Genomic DNA, 24,251 nt, shown 5'->3' on the forward strand with positions numbered 1-24,251 from the left:
TGACTGGCACTAGGTGGCCAATAGAGAGAAGAGGAAGGAATACCAGATGTTTCCAGAATGTTTGCTCGAGGTGATTGGGGATGACTAGGGGTACCTCCTGGAAGCACAGATAAGGGAGGATTGTGTCCATTTCTGGGCTCTGTGTTTTATTAGGGATGCTGACAACCTAGAGCTTATCCAGGTGAGACTCACTGGGAATCCAAGGAGATCCAGATATCAGAGATGAAGTGACAGGCATCCAGGAGAGGAGAACTAGGGAGGACCATATGCTCTCTCCACTACTGGAGTTCCTGACATGTGAAAGAGGCTTGTCCTCCATGGTCCCAGGAGTAGGCCTGGAGCTAACAGAAATGGTAGGAAAGAGGACTTTAACTTCATATAAGAAAGGACTCCCCAGCAACTGGAACAGCAAGCATTATACAGAAGAAGCTGCCTGATGTAATAAGCTCCCTATGCCTAACGGTAGTCCAGAAAGGACTAGGTGAACTGTAGAGAGAGTGCTTATATCAGATCCAGTTTCTGTGCCATTGAGTCAGAATGAGCATAGTGCCTAGGCTGAGAGAGAGGGTGGTGCAGGGTTTAAGAACACAGGCTATGGAGCCTACATGGTGCTCATCGTTGGTGCCTAACCACCACGTTGTGAAGAAGCCAAGCCACATGGCGAGGCCATTTGCAGGCGTTTGGGCCGACACCCCAGCTAAGGCATCAGCTGGCAGCCAACATCAACCACTAGACACAGGATTGTGTGAGACCTCAAGTAATTCTAATTCTCCAACTTTGAGCCATCACATTTGACACCAGATGGAGTGGAGATGAGACGCCCTGGCAAACATCACCCAAATTGCAGATTCATAAGCAAAATAAATCATAGCATTTGGGGCACTAGGTTTGGAGGTAATTAGTTACTCAGCACTGATAAACTGGAACACAATGTGTATGTGATATTCCAAATTGCCATTGATCTTTAAGGCCTCTTATAGGTGCTGAGTCAAGTAGTAGGTAGTGGTATTTGCAGAAAGGAACTTGGGTGGATTAAGCAGAGGACAGAAGGGAAGGCTTGGTGAAGCTATTGGGAGACTACAAATGAGAAGTGAATGAGATTTGAGTGGACAGTGAAGGACACAATGAAAACCAAATATATGGCTTTATAATATCCCCCCTGCATGGTTTTGTGATTTTTCCAGTTCTTCTGGAGAAGGCAGCTAGATGGAGCAGATGCTAAATCCTGACAAGAAGGTGGGAGACCTTGAGGGCCGATAGATGTCCTGCACCAGAGTAAGGATGGACTTGGGAAACATGACACCCAAGGAAGCAGAACAAAACAGAACAAACTGGCCTATTACGGGCTGTTGGCATGGGGAAAGAATCTTAGAGATGGTTCCTAGATAAGGAACTCAAGATCAGGCCCTTGGAAAACAACTAAGTAGTAATTACATAGTATGGGTAGCATGTGGGAATTTCAGAGAAGAAAGGTTAGGTTTGATGAGAATAGGGATGGATGACTGGTGTGTCCAAAAAATCTTTCCAAATAGGGGGCCCAGCAAATTGAGACAGGATGGATAGGGTCTCTTTATGTCTAGGAATGGGAGTGGTGTGGCAGTACTCGATGGTTAGGGCAGAGAATCATGTTGTAATATGTCTCAGTTATACCACAAAGGACAGTTCTCTCATTTTTGAAGGGAAACAGTTACACTGGGCACACAGACGAGGAAAACCAGAGTGGGTGGTCAAGTCCCCAGCCATCAACCACGATTCATTAGAATATCCAAGATCTGCTTCCCTGGTGCTGTCAATGCAGGTGGGGAAGGCAGACCAGGGAAGATACCAATAGGCAGTTACCTGACTTCCTCATTGCTTTTTCACCCTCTAATACATGTATTTTAAAATTAAGAAGCAATGATGTGAATCTGGGCTGCAGTCTTCTGAGTGGCAATTTCTGAGGAGGGTAATTAAAGTCCCTACATTGCTAATTTCTCTTGCTTGCCCTCCCTGCAGTTCATAGCCTCGATTATCCTCCCTAGGAAAGAAAAAAATAAAAAAAGCAATTTCAGCATCTGGGGTGGAAGAGGAGAGTCTTCATCATAATGAAATTTCACAGGGCAGAGGCCTCCCTGGGCCCACTTGGCCATTTAAAGCTTCTTTGCCCCCTCCAGACTAGCACAAGCGCATGCTATCAGACCATAAAAGAGAGAAGACGCTTGCCCAGAAAGCAGTAATATCTGAGGATGAGTCGTGTCTGGATGTGTTTCTTCTTGTCTCAGTGGTCTAAGTTGGGTCCTCCCAGTTGTCAGTAATATTTTGTTCTCCTTTTCAGAAGATGCTACCAAAACGCCAGCTAGCTTGGAAGTTGCACCCAGGGCATTTAATTACCTCTAGATTAAAAAGAAAGACACCAGTGTGGTCTAACTCTGACAGTTATTATAGTAGATGGGGATTCTAGAAAAAACTCATGTCAAGTGAGGGTAAAATTGGTAGGCTATGAAAGGGACTCGGGATTTTTTTTGAAAGGGGATAAGGGCACATATTCTTGCTGTAACTTTATTCAGCATTCAGTGGAGGGTCTGGAGCCAGGCCTGTGATTAAATCCGAGATTGCCATGTGTGTGCGTGTAGCATGATCCCTTGAGATGTCAAACCTGCCTGCTTCTCCCTACTACCCAGCAGTTAACTAAGGCAAGGCAATATATCTTAGAACTGGGGACTGGAGGGGATGTTAAAGGATCATCTAGGTAATTTCTCTGCCTGCAAGGAAGAGTAAACCAAAATCATGGTATATGTATTAAATGTCCTTTGTTTGTAAATTGTATTTCTATAAAGGACCTCACAAATGCACCCCAGAGGAGCTATTTAGAATTAATTTATCACGATCAGGAAATTGTTTATGCGCAGCCTCTCACATTTCAGCTCCGGACTTCCCTTCTCATCTCTTTGAGAAGAGACACAATAGCTGATCCTCTTTCCCTGATGAGAAGCCTTCACACTCTTAATGTCTTTTTCCTTTACTATATTTGTTTCTGAAACCTTTCCTCACATGCCCTTAAATAATATTCATTACTTGATGCTGAGCCCTCTCTGAGGTTTGTTGTTCTTTAGTAATGAAATCCGAACTGGGCTCTGTATTCTAGAAAGCTTGACCAGCTTGACGTGCAAAGAGCATTGATGTAATGATCCTCCAGTCTCGGATGTATTTTTCCAGGACCACACTAGTTCTTGAAATCACAGCATGAGGATGACTGAGGGTCACTTGTCTTGTTGTTTTCCTACCAAAATGATGTGCGGCTGTTCAGCCTTGCCTTGTAACCCTCCCCCACCAAGTGGTTCTTGAATGGACCAGGATTAAATGGTTTTAATTGGTTGCCCAATGAATATAGGGGGCCTATTTTTTTGAATTAGGAATTATGTGGTTGCTACAGCCTGAATGTTTGTGTCCTCTACCCAAAATTCATTTGTTGAAAACCTAATGCCCACGGTGATACTGTTAGGAGGTGATTAGGTCACGAGGGCAGAGCATTCATAAAGGAGACCAGTGCCCCTATACAAGAAGTCTCCGAGAGTTCCCTCTCACCCCTTCCGCCAGGTGAGGACAAAGAGAAGTTTGCACTCCAAAAGAGAGCTTCACCAGACCATGCTGGCACCCTGATCTTGGACTTCCAGCTCCCAAAACTGTAAGAAATACATTTCTGGTGCAAGCCACCCAGTCTTTGGAATTTGTTATAGCAGCATGGTCAGACTAAGACACATGGTTTTTAAAAAAACAGATACACAATGAAAAGTTTTCTTCTAACACCTGTCCCAGTCATCTAGTTCCCTACCTCCTACCCCTACCCCTGTCTCCTACCCCATTTTCTTCTCTTTGTGTTCTCATGGTGATAGCTCATACATATAGGAAGAAATACATATAATGTGTTTTCATACAAGTGGCAATGTGCTTTCATACTGCTCTGCATATTTTTAGAAATTTAATAATATACCTCGGGCTCTTTCCACTGTGGTACACACATATCTCCCTCATTCTATTTTATAGCTTCATAGTACTCTGCTTAGTGGATGTATCACAATATGTTTATTCCAAACATTTCTGAATGCTGATCCGCATCTCCAAAATATCCTCTACCAGCTGTAAACTGTGGGAGATTCACTGTCATACTTCACTTTTGCTGCACAGCTGCTAGCAGAGTGTGCTTGGTGTCATAGGGACTACCAGGAACAGTAAGTTTGGCAGCCTCTGCTCTCTAGGGAACAGCAGTCTCATCAGGGAGAAGGCATACAGGGATTAGAAAGGCCTGATTGCCAGTTCTATCCCCCCACCATTTTCCTTTGTTTTCATGCACATCGGACATGCGCATGAAACATGGTGCAAATGACCTTTCCATTTGTCAGATGTGCATATTATTGTGAGCCTGACCTGGCTTATAGGGGGAGCTTCTAGAGCAGAGATCACCAACTATAACACCTACAGGGGTCGGGAAGGAGGCCTGCATGAGTGAAGTGAGCCAATTGGGAGAGCGCTAACTCTGTTTAAAGGGAGTGGCCAACTGCCACTCTACTTCATCTGATTGATGAAAAGGAGCCAATGAGTAAAAGGTACATGAGATCTTTCTGTGTTATTTCTTACAACCTCTTGTGAATCTACATTTATCTCAAAATAAAAAGGTTAATTTAAAATAAAAGCCAGAAATCTGGAATGTTGAATGAACTTACCCAATGTGTAGACGTAGGCAAAATTTTAACACTGTGCAGACCCAAAAAAAACCTCACCTGTAAGCCATATTTGGCCTTGGGACCAGCATTTTGTTGTCTGTGCATAGGTAACTCATTATAATTTGATTTGCATGAACCCTGAGGCAGCCCTTTCTACAAGTTTGCTTAAAGAATACTTGTTGCTGTGACTTTCTGTTATATCTTTGACAGTGTCCGTATCCACTTACCTGTTGAGTTTCCTTTCTTTCCAGGTCCTTGGATGTGGCTCTGTTGCCCAAGCTATCCTCAGTCGAGGCAAGTTTGGAGGAATTGTCACTATCAATGTTGGCTTTGCGATGGCTGTCACGGTGGCCATTTACGTGACTGGAGGTGTCTCTGGTGAGTGATGAAATGATAATAATCAAGTCTGCCATTCCAGTGTGCCGACACAATGCCGGTTGCTGTATATACCTCAGTTTATTTAGATCTCAACAATCCTGCAATAACGTGTATTTGATATCTACAGATGATAAAATTAAAATAACCAGAAAATGGTGACTTGTGTGCCAAGGCAGCATTTAGCAAGAGACAGAGATGCGGTTCGACCTCAGAAGTGGGTGATTCATAAATCTGGCCACTACATTACATTCTTCATCTGCAAAAATGACCTTTTACTTGCTCTACCCCATACTCGGAAGCCATTTCCCACATACCCCATGCTTAGCCCAGTAAAGACCATTCCAACAGAGGCAAGTTCCCAGACCTCTAGCTATAGCAATCAGGGAGTATCTCAGCCACTCGCAACCTGGCTATTGCTTTCAGGGAAGTGCAGGTCTGATTCAGAAGGTCTTGGTCTAATTCTGCCTGAAGAGGTGCGCTGATTAAGAAATCATTCTCAAGCTTCTGAAAAGCAAAATAAAACTATATTTAATGCAGCCTGGAAACTTACAAAGGGACTGTGGAAATGATCCAGTTCCAAAGGCCCTCAGAGTCCATTCAGAACGCTCAGGCAAGACCACTGGTGTAAGGAAAGAAAGGGAGCCACTGTGTGCTGGGCGCTGCTGCCCCAGGCACTGTGCATACTTCTCTCCTTCTGCTCCATAGCAGCCCTCAGAGGCAGGTATTATTGTCTCCAATAACATTCTGCAGAGATAGCTGGAACTCCAAGGGATTAAGTAAATTGCTGGAAATCCGCAGCTGATAAAAAGGCAGGGCAAAGACGGACCCAGGACTCCATGATAACAAAGTTCATGTCCTCATTATTACACAGTACTTTCAATGGTCTCCTGTGGGAAAGGCTTTACCAGCAGGGCCTGTAAGCAGTCAAGCCTTCTGGCCTGGTGACAAATGTTACTAAAGAAAAATTGCTTAGACTCCTTGGGAGTTTCCTCAGGCTGGGCTCCTGGAACAGTTATTTGCTGGCTGGCACCCTTTCCACATTACAGTCAGACTCAGGTCCTGGGGCAGTCCAGCTTACAGATTCCTATATATGTGATTTATGTGGCATGAGCGATGTTTATGTTCAAACTCTTGTTGAGCCTTTTGGTGATCGCAGCACTGTATCACCCCCTAAAGGCACAGGAATAACCAGGGGACACACCCTGACTGTGCCAAGGCTCCAGCACAGTGCAGGCCTTGACAGCAGACACAGAACACACTCCTGGCTTAAAACAAGCATGCAGGATGTTCCACTACAGGCCCCCACTACGTTCACACAAGTGTGGTTTCCATAAATTGTGCAATGTAAGTGTGGGCATATTCTCAGGTGTTTTTTAGGTAGGAATGTGGTTTTGGAGTCTTTTGCTTGCATAACACCCTGAGTTGAGCATCATCAAATATTTGCTTAGGACAAATTGATCCCAGACCCTACCAGTGGAGCTAACAGGCTTCCCCACACCACTGTCCATGTCTGTTTGCATCCACTGATATACTTGCGGATTTCAGCAGTCACCATAGGAAGAAAAAAGGTAGGAAGGAGACCAGTAGGAAGGAGAGAAGGTAGCGAAGGATAGCATGAAGCCTTCCCTTCTGGCCCGGACACTGGGGTTAAGTCCCTGGGCTCAGCGGGTAGAGGGCCAGAACCAATGGGACTATTTTCATTAGATGTTGGTTCTAGGTGAGGGTCAAGATCTGACCAAATTATTTGTGAGAGACTTTGAGACCCCAAAATACAAGTAGAGCCATTTCTGAGCCTGTCTGACAAAAGATAGCATGGAGTTGCAAAAGGGAGCTTGTCTCCCCATCTCTGGAACCCAGCGCTGTCCAGGCCCCTTGAGGACCAGTGGCTTCGGGAACATGCAGAGACAGTACACTGGCCCACGCGTGACGTTCACACCAGTGTCAGCATTGCCTATAGTAGCTACAGAAACAGGAGAGGGAGGAAAACTGAGTGTAGGAGGTGACTTTCTCATGGTGGCTGCAGCTGCTGCTCTTGCAGGCACATGTGAGGCTTTCTTTGAAAATAACCAGTGTAAATGGAGCATAAAAAGAACCATCGTACACTGGGTAGGAACATAAATGAGACCCATTTTGTGGTCACAGACTGGTAAGGTCAGTTCACATCTGCTTTTGAAATATAAAATATCATTTTACTGTAAAGAAGTCACCACACCTTGCTCCCTTGTGAACATGCCAGTGGTCTGCCCATCAGAGCTCCCAGCATCCTAATTAGGCAGCTGCCCCAAAAAAGTGTTGATGCTGCCTGCTTGTACCTAGACTGTGGTGGTTGTTTTTCATGTAGCATTTTATAAGTAATATAAATTCATTGAAGAGGAAAAATTGTTTGCTCAACAGCAAATAAAATATTAGGCTTATCTCTATCACAGAAGAGTCTGTGGGTGGTAGGGAGGAGGGGACTTGTCTGGACCAGAACCTTGAAAGGGTTCAGCCTGCTCACTTAAGACTTTCATCTCTGGCCTGTGGGCCCCTGCCGCACTCCTGTACTCCTTATATGAGTAATCTGATCACCACAACACCCTAGGCAGAGCCAAGGTTTGAGTGCAGCACTCTCTAACTCAGGGACTCATGTTCTTTCCACTACACTGCCCTGCCTTATCCTCAGGGGGAGCCAGGGGTGCCACTCATCTCTGCAGGGAGAAAATTTCCTCATTGCTTTGCAAAGCACCATCCCAGACAATCCCAAGCAACTCCCGAGCAACTTTCCCTCTCTATAAATCTTTGTAGTCTGAGCTACCTGAATAAAGACCTCTGCTATATATTTTTGAAGTTCTTTTTCTTTTCTGCACACAAAGGCAGGGAAGGTTTTATAAACATGGGGAAGAAGATCTAGAAGTGTTATAATATAGGACATATACTCTAGAGTTCAGATAAACCTGGATTTGAATCCTAATTCTACCACTTACTAACCATGGGGCTTAAGAAAGTTACTTTACTTTCATGCCCCTGGTTTCCTTACCAGTTAATTGGAGTAGTATCCATCCTGCTGGGTTCTTGCAGGGATCAAATGCAGGCAATACCCCCTATAGTACTGGTTTTGGCAAGTGTCCAATAAATATTGTTACTAGCAAGTCCAGCTGGGGGTATCGGTGACTGACTACAGAGCAAACCCTCTCTCTGATCTTGTGGCTGCATGAGAATCAAGGAAGATGATTTCTTTTGCCATACTTCAGGTTGCGGTGACGGAAGTGTTACTACATTTCTGTGTGTCAAGAAATACATTGTTTATACAGAAGAACTGAGAAGGATACACTCTAAGATTGCAATGACCTCAAAATAAACTGTGCCCCTTAATACCTCAGTGAGAGGCACAGCCCACCAGCCAAGGGTCATTTCCCCTCAAAGAGACATCTCTTTTCAGTCCAAAGTTTGTTTTTATATACTCTGGACATGACCTGAAGAATTGCTAGATATAGATTTAAACCTTGTAACTATATTGTATAAGTACATAGGCTTAAAAATATTGAAATGAAGAGTTTACATTAATCTCTTTGTGGTTATTGTTTTATAGATAGGTAAAACCTGTACACAGATGATAGATGATAGGAAATAGGTAAATAGAAAATAAGCCATTTGAAGACAAGTTTCTTTCTATCTGATCCCCTTTTCAGGAAGCTAAACTTCTTAAATGGTGTCTAATGATGCCATGATAATTATCAGCCCTTCCTTCCTCCTTATAAACACACACACACATACACACAAGCCTCTGTCTCCTCTCACAAATATTCTCTACCTAGAAGACTAAGTTTTTCCCAACTTCTCTAAAGGTTTTCCTTGTAACAATTGTCTCTGGCCTGCCCTCTGATATTCATAATCATCTCATCTTCCTTGCAGGCGGTCACATCAACCCAGCTGTGTCTTTCGCAATGTGTCTCTTTGGACGGATGAAATGGTTCAAATTTCCATTTTACGTGGGAGCCCAGTTCTTGGGAGCCTTCGTAGGGGCTGCAACCCTCTTTGGCATTTACTATGGTGAGTAGGGCCCCTGAGTCCAAAGGTTAGGGAGAGCTGGGCATGATATGAAAGTCAGAATTATTTGGTGGGAAGAGGTGAGGTATGGCAAGAACAGGAAGCATTCTTCAATTGACAGATAGTTCTAAGAGTTCTCAGTTCTAAATAACGAGGCCAACATTATCATTAGGGCCAATTCATGAAGTCTCTTAGTGAAAGTGGGGGAGGCAGAACTTAAAGGAAGTCTATTTATCCATTGTCCCAACTAGCACTACAGTACAAACATGCACAAAATTAGCAGTAGGCCAGTGGCTTCCCCACAGCTTTGTCTGATTTGGCTGGAATAGGAGGTGTTGACTGGTAGCAAAGGAAATGATGAGTAAGTATTTAGAAAAGTAATCTGGAGCAACGTCTTTGAAGGAAGGAGCACAGCAGAGAAATGGGCTGGGTGGGGAACCTCTTCCCCCTTCTATCCAACAGCCAGAGCTTCTGTTTTGCAACAATACTGGTGGCAAAATACAGTACTGACGATATAAGACGTAGGCTTTAGTTTTGTGCTGTATCAGTAAGTAGCTGTGTGACTTAGAATAAGTCATCTGACCTTGTTGGTTCCAGCTTCCTCCTCTGGAAAAGGAGGGACTTAAACTAGATGACTTCCAAGGCCCTTCAAACTAAGACATCTTTAGCTCCCATGAAATCAACTATTAAAGTAGTTTCTTCTGTCTAACCCAAGGCAAATATTAAAACATTATGACTCTCAAGGTAGAGCCCTTAGGAACTAGAATTTATGAGCCATGCCTTACAGAAATACATTGTGGAAAGTGCCCTCTTCCCAAAGAGGGTCTTTCTGAGAATTAGAGTCTAAGAGGACTAAAGGCGAATTCAAGACCAGATCAGAAACTCACAGAGCTGCTGCCGTATTGGCTCTGGCTGTCTCGGACTGTTCCATATCTTGCTTTAAGGATATCTTCACCGTACCATGATAACCTCAAATTCTGGACTGGTATTAGTGGTTATTGAAATCCCTCCAGGAATTATGAATTCTGCCTAGAGTAGGTCCAACCTCTACTTTGGCTTTTGATCAATCTCAAAAATTCCAAGAATTTACCAAAAGATTGGTTCCCAGGATCTACTAGCTAAGGATTGACTCAAGTTTGGAATGAACCATTGAAGGTTTCTAACTTTGACCTGGAATTTCTCTGAGCATCTCTAAAACTACCCTATTATGAAATGAAGAGAGGCAAATGACATATATCTGCCAAGCTAAGCCTGATTGTTTAACTGCAGTGTTTGGCACAAGACCCGGCGCAGACTCCCTCACCCCTGCCCAGAGAACACCAGTGTAACAGAGTTCTGTCTTCCGTAGATGGACTTATGACCTTCGCTGATGGAAAACTGCTCATCGTGGGAGAAAATGCTACAGCATTAATTTTTGCAACATACCCAGCTCCATATCTGTCTTTGGTGAATGCATTTGCAGACCAGGTAAGTGTGCTTTCAACAAAGACCCAACTTTGGTGACAAGATCTAATAAGGCGAATGCATAGGAGCATGATAGGTAAGGAAAGGCTGTATTTCCTAAGGCAGAGGTCACTGGGCATAACCCAAGCTTTCTTGACAGATTTTTGCCTTTACCAAAGTTGATACCATTAAGAGAGTTTTCTGCTTCCTTTTTAATACATACACTTGTTTTTACATCAGTTGAGGTACAGACAAAAAATAGATGACTGGATATTTCAACACTCAGTAGGGGCAAATGGGGTTTGCTTCATTATTACTGTCTCATTTATGCTCATAATCTAAATGTGGAGTCCATAAGAAGAGACATTTGATCTCAATTCAAGGACTGTGAAGTATGGCAGTTGAGCCTAGAGTATCACAGATCCCTGTCTCCCCATGTCTCTCCATCAAAACTCTCAAGGTAGCTGAAAGTGTCTCTATCCTATTGACACTTACTGAGCTGCATCCAGGCATCTGTGGTGTAGCCAATAAGCATAACTACTCCGGTCAGTTTGTAATAGGAACAACATTGTCAACCTAATAGATTTTCCCTTCCTTAATGCATCTCAGGAAGGCTGCTGTACCGCATGGTCAGTGCAGCGGAAGGAAGGAAGGAAGGGAATAAGGACGGAAGGATATTTCTTCAGCAGCTCTAAATTCTTCTCTTGTGATCAGGACTTATACAAGGGAACAGGTTAGAGTGGGCGTGTGTATAAAAGGGCTCTTCCAGTTTGCCAACTCTGCCCACCTGCATTCAGTGGGTGGATGAAAAAACTATGTCCTCATGTCCTTGCTTTTTTCCTTTCTACTTTGATCAGTAAACCAGACAGAGAACAAGTTTTTATTGGGCGTTCAGTAAGTGCTCAGCCCTGTGTCTGGATGTGAGGGCCTGACAAGTAAACACGAGCTGTAAACATCTAGGTACCTGAATTAAAGTAACAGTTCTGCCACTCACAGGATCTGTGAGCACAGTAAATATTACAATTTTAAAACATTAAATTTGGGGATGGTAGTTATTATTAATAAGACAGCAAGCCCCAAATGAAGTCACTTACTCTAAGCCCGACATCGCCCAAAAAATAAATAAATAAATACCAGTTCTGCTCAGCTACAGTCCAATCCAACTCCCTGTGTAACCTCAGCATATTATTGAACTTTTTGGTATCAGGGTTTTCATTTGTAAGATGGGGATAATATTAGCACCTACCAGCTTATTTATAAGATAGAGTGAATAATATGAGGAAAATACATTGTAAACAGTCTCTGCCCAGGAATCCAGAATCCAGATGAAGAACAAAATAATCACGTAAGAACAAAAGGAATGATGCAAAAATGGTTATAATTCGATAGGAAATTAGTCACATTAGTAATTTGGCACAGAAAGTGTAGATGAGTTAGAATGATAGGATAAATTTAGTGGAAATAATACAGAGATATGTTAATGTCAGAAAAAGGAATATTGTCATAAGCTGCTTTAATAGAAGCACAGTATTCAAATGCAGTAGTTGAGGGTCTTACTCTATACCAGGAGTGTTAGACTCATTTCCAAATGCCGCACTTCAAGGAGCCATGCTTCCAAAGCAGAAGAAGCAAAAAGGTGAGGATATCACATAGCAATGAGTGGAGAATGGGGTCGTTTGGTCTAGAGAAGGTGTGTGCGTCGGTAGGTGGTGGGGACTGATGATAGCTTTCAACAATTTGAAGGACTGTCAACAGCAAAAGAGATTAGAGTTAGGGTTTATAATCCCCCCCCATGGTGAAGATTTGGTGGAAGTACAATGCCTGGTATAAAATAGGTGCTCAATAAATATTTACTAACAAATTAAATATATTATTTATATAATATTATATACTAATTATAAAATATTTAGTCCATGAAAGAATGAAATTATGAGAAGAAAGTTACATTCAATAAAAGATTTTTTTCTAGCAATTAATGCTGGACTAGACCGTGTTGCCCCAGGACAACAGTGACTAGAGGTGGTGGAGACTTGCCTGGGTAACCTCTGGGGCTGCAAAGTGGAGATGGGGATATTCTCCAGCAGATTCAAACACCAGAGGGTGGAGAGTGTGGGGTATGTCATCTTTAAAATCCTTCCTAGCTTGGGGGCTAGATTAACCAGTTGGGAACTAGGGGAAACTGGTGCCATCTGAAGGAAGGGGACAGAAGGGTTGTTGTTTCATAAACTTGGGACAGAAACACAGAAAAAGATGTGAAGAAGGAAGGAGGGATGGAGGGGATGGAGGGGGAAGAGATTGCCGAAGGTAGGGATTCCTTACCTTTCTGGGCACTAGTCTCTGTTTAGAAAGAGCTTGACCAGGTGATTGTTTCCAGGTTCAGAGTGCCAGGAGCCTGTTCACCTAGGCAGGTCAGGAAGGACAGGGAGGGTGGGGACTGGTAGGCCTAAATGCACAGGTTGACTGGAGCAATTAGCTGCGTATTTGCTGAGGAAGGAGGGCCCCAGGGGATGGCTCAGCTTGGACTAAGCGAATGAGTAAGACAGACAGGGCTTCTCAGGGATCCTATTTTCCATAATTCAAGCCTAATTTATCTTATAATGAAGATGAGACCAGAGTCAAGAGCTGTCAAGGGCCTCTAGAAATTTCTCATGTGAATACAGGCCCTTTGCATTGAACGTAGGAGAGAAAGAACGCTCACTTTCTTTCTCACACCTTGGCTTTTCTTTGTTCCTTGTGATTTGGACCCACAGCTACCTCCCTGTACTCTGGCTGTTCTGAGAATGTGAGGTACAGAGGAAAGCCCCAGGCTGAATACTAACCCTCCTATCCTGAGGCAGCCCCTCTCCACTGAGTCCTACAGCGATGCTCACCTCCTCCCTTCTTCTCCAGAGTTAGCTGGGCCCAGGACACCCCTGACTCAGGGCCACTCCAAGGCAGGAGAATGACACAAGCCTCCCTCGAGATTCCGCAGTGCCCCAGGAGACACGTGCCAGCCCTGCCCCTCCCTATGCATTTGCCCTTGCATGAGTTACTCAGGACCTTCTGAAGCCTCAGTTTAGACTTCTGATCAACGCCATCAGTGATACCTGACTAATAGACCATGACAATGAAATTCCTGACACATTGAGGGCAATCAACAAGCAGTCCTTTTTCTACCCTCGGCCAGCCTTCTCCTTCCCTCTCTTCCCCCATTTCTCTCTTCCACTCAACTTTGTTCTTCTAATGAAATCTCGTAGAATTTTACATGTTCTTCCAATTCCTCTCTCCAAGACATTTCACCAAGTGTCTTGGTGACAAAGAAATTGCACGGCTCCTGGGGAGTGGAGTCCACTGAGGGTTAGCCAGGCCTTGCCTGAGGTTTATCCACGTATCTGAGAGAGAGTGAGTCACCAGGTTCTCTAAGGACCACGGTTTTAGCAAACATATAGCTAAGTCAAGGAAATGGATATTAGAAAACCCTTGTGCTCCAACCATTAGCAATCCCTGAAGGTCCTGCATTCCTTATTCTTTGAGGGGGGGTTCTAGAAAATGAAGTACGTGGCATGTGTTAAGTGTTCAGTAAATAGTAGCTATTGTTTAGCTGTGAAAGTAAAATAACAGTTTAAAAAGTTTAGAAAATCAACAGTGGAGAAAATACCAGCCATGACCCACCATTTCAGAATCCCTGTTATTACTGTTCGTATATTCTCTTACGATTTTTCTCTTATGTGTGTTTCTAAGTGTGAAATATAATGCACTTACAATTTTTTAAATTAATATCATAAACATTCTTAAATGTTACCATGTAGCTTTTATATTCATTGTTTTTAATGGCTCTCTAGTGGACTATACCACGGACTATAGCCCTTCCCTATTGATGTGTGCATAGGTGACTTCCAGTTTTCAATAGTATAAATAACTTTTAAGTGAGCACACTTGTTTTGTGATTTTTTTCCATATTTTAGATTACTCCCATGGTGTGGTTCTAAAATATCCAATTGGGTCAAATGGAAAAAATAATTTTATGGGTTTTTTAAATGCCTGTTACTAAATTACTGCTGAATTTCCTTTTGACAGTGGTATGTGTTTAGTTCTACTAGAAAAGCCTGAGAGAACTGGAATGGATTCCTTAACATTTGGCATTGTTTGCATTTTTTTCATTACAAATCGGCTTTTCCCACTTAAGTGTTTCATGATTCTGTTTTTCCCTTATGAAATTCCTGCTCATCTCCTTCACCTGTGTATGTATCAGTGCCTCACCTTATCTCTTGCCAGCTCGAATGACCCCTTCTTCCATCTTCCCTGTCTGCACCTTGCCCTTCTGTTGAGCTGGGTAGCGGCTAGTGGGTGAGGGTGGTAAAGGCAGAATCTCTACAGCCAGATTCCCTGGGTCCACACCTGCCCGCCACTGAGCCCGCCTGTGGATGGGGGTGGTGTTAGTGTCCCCATCTAGGCTGGCTGCAGTCAGAAGAGCCTGGCACGGCGTGCTCACCCAGTGCGTGTTAGTTATTACTGGCTTGTTTTGAATGAGAGGGGGTGAATTTTGAGGTGGGCAAGTGGGCAAGACACCAGCTAACGCCTGTGCCTTCTCTCCCTGCTCAGGTAGTGGCCTCCATGTTCCTCATCATGGTCGTCTTTGCCATTTTTGACTCCAGAAACTTGGGGGTCCCCAGAGGCCTAGAGCCAGTCGTCGTCGGCCTCCTGATCATCGCCATCGCGTCCTCCCTGGGGCTGAATAGCGGCTGCGCCATGAACCCAGCGCGAGACCTGAGTCCCAGAGTTTTCACTGCTTTGGCAGGATGGGGCTTTGAGGTCTTCACGTAAGTAGGGTGGTGGAGGGTGGTGAGGCAGAGAGGCCACCCTGCGGCTTACCGGGGAGCACTGTGCTTCCACTTTGGTCAGGAGAGTCCCAGTGGGGGCTGGGGGGCTCGTGCATGTTCTGGTCACAAGTGTGAAGCATTTCAGTGGTGATCCGTGATACAAGGTGTGTGTGTGAGAGAGAGAATGAGAGGGTGGAAGAAACACAGAGAGACAAAAAACAGAGGCTCCAGGTAAATTGAAAAGAGATAGGCCTGTTCTATCTAGTGATGATAATTCCTCAGTTGGGATGTGGTTTTATATGAATATTTTGGTTGTATGACTGTCTACAGGTTCACTTTGTGACAAAGACAGGACTAGAATTAATACCTCTAGCACTACTGCGGGGCTCTTTCTAGTGAACCATATGCTATGCTTCATTCATTCCTTCATACAACAGACCTTCACTGAACACTGTCTATGTTGTGTTCACTGTGTTAGGTAAGAACATTACAAAATCAGCTAAGACACTAGCCTTGAGCAATGAGTGTGCTTAAGCCCTAAAACTAGGTGCTGAGGTAACCCAAGTGGGGTGGGGGTGACTAACTGCCTGAGGAAGTTGGCAGAGGCGTGGCTGAAGAAATGAGAGCTGAGTGGCATCTTGACGTATGAGTAAGAAATTCCTGGCAGAGCAGACATTAAGAGCCTGTACACAGGAAATGGCAAGACCCATGCTCTCTGCCTCAGAATATGCTGAGGAAATATGCCAACTGTTGGTACCAATCTCAGGACAAACTTTGCCCATTTACTCCTTCCCACTTTCTCCTCATGCAGCCTCAGTAGTCTGTACCATCCACTTACTTCTTTGTGGGAAAGGAACTCACTTTGGTTCATCAGGAAGCAGGGCTCTAACATGGAAACAGAAATAGAAAAAAACACATGTGAGCACATTTTAGCTGAATGTGTGCTGTGAGAAAAAAATCCTTGAGTGTCCCTAGATGCTGACCTGCACATGTAGTCATATGCATGTGATGACTGTTTAAGCAAGAGTTTGGGTTGCCTTGACCAGTGTGAAAAATAAGCAGTTAAAATAACTGGCACCATTCAAATCACCACCACAGGCAGGGCTGAGAGCCTTTGGAGTGTAACCGTCATGACAGGGGACCTTGACAGCTTTTCACTGCTGTGTCCAAGGGGACTAGAATAGGGCCTGGTGCACAGAATGTCTGAACAAAAGTTACTGAATAAAAGAATGGATAAATGCTACATGCCAGTATGTCTAGGAGATGAGGGCTTCAGAGAGAATCATGAAACATTCTCTATGTTTAAGAAACTAACGATACAATTTTCTAGAGCAGTGGTTCTCAACTAGGGGTGATTTTGCCCCCAGGGACATTTAGCAATGTCTGGAGACATTTTGGGTTGTCACAGCTGGGGAGGATGGGGATGGAAGTTGGTACTGGCATCTAGTGGGTCAAGGCCAAGGGTACTGGTAAGCACCATACAATACCCAGGACAGATCTCCACAACAAGGCATTATTCAGCCAAAAACTGTTAAGAGTGCCACGGTTGAGGAGCTCTGTTCCAGAATGATCACCACTAGGACATGAAAAGGTGGAACCAAGTGTCCCCAGCTGGGAAGGACCCTTCGTGCTCTTCCAATGGAGAGTCAGAAACAGGACTGAAACATTTCCTTATCCCCAGATCCCAGAATCAGCCTGTGAGTTTCCTTTAATCCCACCTTCCTGAGCCTCACTCTAGGAGACCACGATCCCCACCCACACGTCACCTCTGTTAGCGTCACACCGACACCCCGACGTGTCGAACAAAGATGCCCCGAGGTGACCTGGCCTCCCTTTGAGGCTGCTTCGTGACTCGCCAGAAGCTCTAACAGTCATGATGGCTCTAAACCAGGTAGAATTGGGCTGGCCAGTAATCCTCAACCAAAAAGTCCCCAAGAAAACCTTGAAGGGATAGTAAGGGCATTCCTTAAACCAAACGATCCCTGGAGTGTCCCATCCTTTTAGGGTTCTTTGTCTAAAGTAAGCATCTGAAGTGGATATCCTGGCTTGACTCTACACCCAAGATCTCAGGTAAAATCAAGACTGATTCATTCTTAGATCCTCACTTGCCCCTGAAGGGTAAGCAGATGACCAGGCGAGTGGAACACCAGAGAGTCTGACAAGGACAAGAGTCATCAGACCCTGGATTACTCTTGCTTTTCCCTTAAATATGAGAATGTTTCCCATCCAGATTCTCTAGCCTAATTCACAGTAAGGGATTAATGATTTAATGGATGAAGGATCTCAGGGGTATTGTTAATTTTTTAAATTGTTTACCCAAAGTAATGAATCTCTGATAATGGTACCTTAATCAATTAACACAGTTTCCTGACATCCGGAAAATCATAGCATGAAAATGACACTGTATATGTGTAAGGTTGGGCCAGGCAGGAAACCACATCTGAGCTGTCCATCTATGACCTGTGACCCTGGCACAACACGCTCAGCCACCATAAAAGGCAGAGTCCAGTCAGAAGAAGGAGGGCATGTGTCTGGGCAGATCTCTTGTACCCTAAACTTGTTGAACGGCAGAGATTTGCCACAAAATAGTGAAGAAGGAAGGAAATGATGGCCCAAATAAGGTGGCTTCTACTTTGTTCATGTGCTTACCCAAAGAGAAGGCTCCTCCTTCTTTAAAGCCCAGGCGTAGTAACATCCACCTGGAGTTGGGCTTGGGAAAGGGTGCTGGAACAGCAGTGCGGCCTCCTCTCTCCTGTGCAGTGAGAGTGACATCTGGTGGCTGCTGTGCTCAGTCTCCGTGCTCTTCCCCTGATCTAAGACTTCTGAGCACTCCAGGATGACCCAGGCACAAGCTCAAGGGTAGGGCTCTTGTCTCCTTAATTTCTTTATTATCTTTTCGAATCAAAATTTGAGTCAAAGGCCACGTGGAACAATGAATAGTTATTAAGCATAACGATAAAAAAAAGCAGCCATGAATCCTTCCCCCGACTAGAACACTGTGACATCCTTTTACGTATCTCTGTGCCCCTCCAGTTTCCTCTGCCTCCTCTGCATTATCCCAACTTTTTGCATTTATCATTCCCCTGCTTTTAAAAAGTTTTATCTGAAAAGAATATTTCCTTAAACAATATATTTAATAGTTTTGCTTTCCTCCGAGCATACTGTTCCTCTCTACAGAGTTATTTAAATCTATTTCCTGTCTCCAGAAAAGAAGGTGTCAATTCACAAAGACACCTGCTTCCTCCCAGAACTATACATTTAGTGTAACGTACTAACATTGAGGATTTCTGGAAGGGACAGTGAATCATGGCACAAAAACCTTATCAGAGAGTAAACTTTAAGCTGTGACCTGAAAAAATAAGCATTGACTTTAATTATACTTAATAGGCAATTCATATATCCACCTTTGTTGTTTTAAAAATTCATCCATTCATTGACAATTTCCTGATGGTTTATGTTGTGATTGCCCTCACAAACCCATGATATTCAGGAATCTCCCACAACTCCTTTCCAGCGATAATCCCCAGGACTCATTATTTGAGTGTGAAGGAAAAATAATTCCTAAATAATCTAGCTGAACTTTCCCTCAGTTTAACAATGGGTTCAGGGTCTATATTTTCTGAAAGGAAAATAAATAGGACAAATTCTCCTACATGTACTAATACAACAATGGAATAGATGATCTGAAATCCAGAATTCTGGAAAATCTAGGGGGATAGCCACCAAGTCACACTGAGTGCCCTATACTTAGCTCTTGCTGAGTTAAAAGGGAGCCACAAGATGAGACAGACTAGCTGGTTAGTGAAGAGCTAGACATACTACCAGGAGGAGGCCTAGCGGTGTAGCGCTAATCTCTTGTTTGGTTTCAGAGCTGGAAATCACTTCTGGTGGATTCCTGTAGTCGGTCCTATGGTTGGTGCCTTCTTGGGAGGCCTCATCTATGTTTTCGTCATCGAAATCCACCACCCAAGCCCTGACCCTGACTTCGAGGCCGAAGAATCTGAGGACAAACCAGAGAAATATGAACTTAAAGTGATAATGTAGTCGTGTGCTCAGTTCCGGGTTTGCTATTGGTTGAGCCGGTGTTCTCAGCAAAGACGGAAACCAGATGTCTGTGTTTTCACAACTACAGTGGAATCCACCCAGTTTTCTCTGCTAGCCATGTGGGACACCTAATTGTAAAAGCATCTGAGTGAAGGTTTGCAAACACTCTTTTCTACCAATTTCCCCCAGACAGCACCGACTGTCCCCTGAAATAGCCTTCTCTGCCTGTTTATTTCATCCTTAGATGGGAATCCTTATTACAGGGTGAGCATTCATCACCGGGAACCTTGACCATGGACTTATTTGGATAGTCTCAGTTTACCTGTATAAAATAGTATCCCCAAAGCCTTGTTTTTGATATCCACAAAGGTTACATTCTGAGTATCAACCACAACTAAATTGAAAGACAAAACAGAGATTTCAGTTAATATGTCCATAAATTAGGGAGCCAATGGGTTCACACTCTAGTTATGTGGTACCACTGTATTTGTAATAAATACTGACACTCTCTCAACCTAGGGATGTAGGAAGCAGTAGAACACAGCTGGACCGCACAGGGAAAGAAAGGATGCTGTGGCATTCAGGAACCTCAGGAGACAAGATACCTTTGGAAAACCAAATGGATTTTTTTAAATGGAAAGCATGCATCAGATTAATCCCTTGCTCTTTGCATTATAGAGGGCACAAAAGAACTCCCTGGCTTTTAGTATATAATAACCTGAAATACATTTGTAACCTTGGTCATGAAAAATACATCACTCTGTATTTTTAACTCAAGTGTATTTTCCTAACTGCCTGCTTGAGGACAGACATTTGAGGAGTTAAGTCAATGTTTATACTTATCCATTTTTCTGCATATTTCCTAGAAGCCAAAACTGAAAGCTGTTGGGTCCTGGTCTAGTAGAGTCTTCAGGATAGAAGGCCCCTGTAAAGATAATGTCACCTTATTAGGCTCAACAATTCACAAAACACCTTTGCACAGGTTAGCTAATTTAATCCTGATACTGACTGACATAAATGCCATGCTGCCCGTTTTTCAGATAGGGAATCAAATTTTAGAGAAGATAAGCCAGTTGTCAAAGGCCCTGTGGCAAGCTGAATCTAATGTAGCTGACACCTGTCAGAAGATCAGGAGAATCCTAACCAGCCCTTCCTGGCTGGCCAGATTACATGGGATTAGCAGCTACCAGAACACGTACACCTTCCAGACCTATTTCTCTAGGATCCTTAGATATAAAGTCCTTCATTGTCTGGTTTTATTCCCATGGTTACTGAAACACTAACAAACAAAAAATGTGGCAATTCAGTGATTTTTCATGCACTGAGAAACATGATCGGGAAGCCTCCCTTCCTGGCCCACCCTTGGTCTCACTGAGTCTTGATCTTCCTTCCCTGCCAATTACAAATGTTATTCCGGGAATTTCCTCGTGGGAGGACTCATCCCTGTGAAGTTCTGTAACGGATGTCACTGTGGTCAAAAGTCTCTGTGAGTTACAAGCATCAGATACATTGTTCTATATATCAAGCAGGGAACCTTCAGTCAGCCTGTTACAAAACCCAGCATCCTCAGATGTGTCCAGTGTTCCAACTGCTTTGCAAGGTGACAGAACAAAAAGCAAATGTGAAATGTCTCCAGTGTCCTATGTTCCATAATCTACCAACATGGAAATGTTTTCTTGCCCTGAAACTACCTGTATATTTCCTACTTAAAATAAAATAGGTGGATATTTTTTGAGTTTTTATAAGTAGTAAGACTGCTAAATATATGTATTTCAGAGGTTGTCTATCTTGTCTATAAATTGAGATCTCCTGGGGAGCTTTTAAAAACTACCAGTGCCCAGTTGGTCATCTGTAAATATCTCAGTAATTCTAATGGGCAGCCAGGGGTGAGAACATCGACCTGGTTAAATTACACGGGTCTAAGGTTTATTTGAGAACCATGTCTAGTGGTGGCCAGGTAATTCTTGGTATAATTCTCAGTCTTCAGATCCTATAGATTCACAAGCAGTGGTTCTCCATAGTGCTTCCTTCCCACTTCTACCCACCACTCCTGCAAGGGGGACATTTGGCACTGTTTGGAGACATTTTTAGTCATCACCACTGGGGGAGGGGAGGACAGGAGAGTGTTACTGACATCTTCTGGGGAGGAGTCAGGGATGCTGCTAAACATCCTACTATGGGCAGCTGCCTCCTCATAATAAAGAATTACTCAGCTGAAAATGTCAATAGTGTAGAGCTTGAAAGACCGTGGATTCGAGAAAAGGTGAGGAGAGGTATAGAAGATGTAGCAACCCTGTGCCCTATTTCAAGTTCTGCAAGAAGAGGGACACCAAACAAGTCAGGAATAGCCCCTGAGGGTGGATTATAATTATTAGAGGAAGAGGCAACCCAAAATTTGAGTTTTAAGGTTGGACTGTGGAATCCATGATCCATGCAGGTGCTCATTCAACTGCTTGGTGACTAATGACTAGTATTATGAAAAGGAAATGTATGTATGTGGAAATCAACTCCAGGAAGGTTTTTTAAAATGGAAAAAAGTCCTCTGGTTCCAAATGCTCACACACAAATCAAATCTTCCTCCTCCCTCAGTTTGCAAGTGGGTTTGCCAGTGGCCAGTTTTTATCCAAGAGAGTATCTGTGAGGTTAAATGGTCTGTATCAGAAGTCAATTCGATAAACCAAATAACCTACTTTAAAAATAGATCCTTTAGGAGCTAAAATTACAACATTCCCCCCTCCTCTCTTCCTTGTCATCACAAAACTTAATAGAAGCGTTTATTTTAATGTCAAAAAAAATGGGAGTTTCTCTATGATTTTCTAAGCAGTTGAGATCTCAGAGCATGTCAAAGGTTGTAGCAGCCAGAGTCAATATTCAGCTGTTGAACAGGATAAGCAGAGTAAAACGGTCGCACTTAAAAATCCAGTCCTTAAGATGTAAATCATTCTTTCCCTTAAATTGCTTACACACACACGCACATACTTGTTTTTTTTTTTAAAGGTATGTGCTCACAAATATCCTGAAAAAAGAATTACAGTTTTCAGTTGTAGAGAATGGTTTACAGGTTTTATTTAGCCTCAGGACTTATTGTTCAAATAAAATCTCATTTGGTACTCACAGTAAACCAGAGATGCTATAAACAGAAAGAAGGTGAGGTAAGGGAACAGGAATTTCATCCTGCCTGTGATACCTTCTTTTACCCCCCTCCCCAGTCAGCCACTGAGAGGTCTCTGAAGAGGAACCCTGGGTGTGTGCGTGTTAGGGGATCTTCAGAACATAGTTTAAAAACCATTGAAAAAGGACTTGAGACAAAGGACTTGAAACAAACATTTTTATAAAAGTTTCAGAGGTAGAGCCTACCAAAGGCCATGTTAGTTCAACGTCAGGTAATTTTTCACAAAGACTTCTTAATAAATGAATTAGATAGGTGCAACAGAATTACTAGCGCACCAATCATCATCCACAAAGAGATGTGCATCAGTTCTCAAAGTGGGAATTTAAGTTCTCTGAGATAACAAGTTTACTATTCACAGCACACAGAGGAAAGCAGCAGTAGTCCTGGTCAGGCTTACTGTGTTGATTCTCTAAGTCTCTATAAAAAGAAATAGACAGTTGATGATAGAGCGACAATAGATAGAATGATCCACCAAGCCTAAACCTTTCTTGCTGCTGGAAATGGAGTAGCTTTTACCCAAAAGAAGCTCTTCTGGATCAATGAAAGAATGGTCCCCATATAAACTGAGCATGAACATGAATATATGAACTAAATTAGCTGAGATAATCCATGGAACTGTGTTGGGGTGGAGATGCCGCCCAGGCACAGTTTGATCCTATCCCCTCCAAGAGATATCTCTTCTATGAGCATTAGGCCCTTTTGCCTCTGTGGGCCTTTTCCCTCTCACACACAAAAAAATGTGTGTTTCATAACTGTACTGGTAGCAAGCTAGATTATACATTTTTTTCATACAATTGTTGATGCCTCCTAGCCGTCATAAGGAAACTGTATATAACCTAGTTAGCCACTGGTATATATAGTCACAGGTGTAGAGCTAGGTATAGACCTTGACCTAGGAATAAATTTAACCAAGGTGGTGAAAGACCTGTATATTGAAAACTATAAGACTTTAATGAAAGAAAATGAAGAAGACACAAATAAATGGGAAGATATTCCATGCTCATGGATTACAAGAATCAATATTGTTAAAATGCCCATACTGCCCAAAGCAGTTTACAGATTCAGTGCAATCCTTATCAAAATTCCAATGGTATTTTTCAAAGAAATAGAAAAAATAATCCTAAAATTTATATGGAACCACAAATAAATCCTGAATAGTCAGAGCAATCTTTTGAAAGAAAAAAGCTGGCAGCATCACACTCCCTGGCTTCAAACTATATTACAAAACTATAGTAACTAAAACAGTGTGATATTGGCATAAAAATATATACATACATATATCAATGGAACATAATATAAAACCCAGAAATAAATCCATTCATATATGGTCAAGTAACTTATGACAAAGGAACCAAGAATATACAGTGGGGAAAGGACAGTCTCAACAGTCTCTTCAATAAGGAGTGTTGTGAAAACTGGACAGTTACATGCAAAAGAATGAAACTCCACTATTTTATACCATACAAAAAGGTTAATTCAAGGTGGGTTAAAGACTTAACTATAAGATTTGGAACCATAAAGCTTCTAGGAACAAACATAGCTGGTAAGCTCCTTGACATGTCTCGGCAATGATTTTTTTAACCTGACGCCAAAAGCAAAAGCAATGAGAACAAAAAGAAACAATCTCTGTTAAAATTTTAGAGTGTATTTGAGCTAGTTTTGCTTTGCTCTACATGGGGGACCACGGCA

At 43.0% G+C, this 24,251-nt stretch overlaps 1 protein-coding gene across 1 annotated transcript in view; it reads left to right on the forward strand.

Moving 5' to 3' along the window:
• Positions 1–21,135, forward strand: part of AQP9 (aquaporin 9) — a 40,618-nt gene extending 19,483 nt beyond the window's left edge. Inside the window, exons 2-6 of the mRNA XM_017671202.3 lie at positions 4,952–5,078; positions 8,970–9,107; positions 10,453–10,571; positions 15,129–15,346; positions 19,216–21,135. Of these exons, the coding sequence (XP_017526691.1) occupies positions 4,952–5,078; positions 8,970–9,107; positions 10,453–10,571; positions 15,129–15,346; positions 19,216–19,390 (777 nt within the window). The 3' untranslated portion in view covers positions 19,391–21,135. The remainder of the gene's footprint in view (positions 1–4,951; positions 5,079–8,969; positions 9,108–10,452; positions 10,572–15,128; positions 15,347–19,215) is intronic.
• Positions 21,136–24,251: the final 3,116 nt, after the last annotated feature.

This window comes from Manis javanica, chromosome 8 (genome assembly GCF_040802235.1).
Source record: "Manis javanica isolate MJ-LG chromosome 8, MJ_LKY, whole genome shotgun sequence".
NCBI classification, from domain to species: domain Eukaryota; kingdom Metazoa; phylum Chordata; class Mammalia; order Pholidota; family Manidae; genus Manis; species Manis javanica.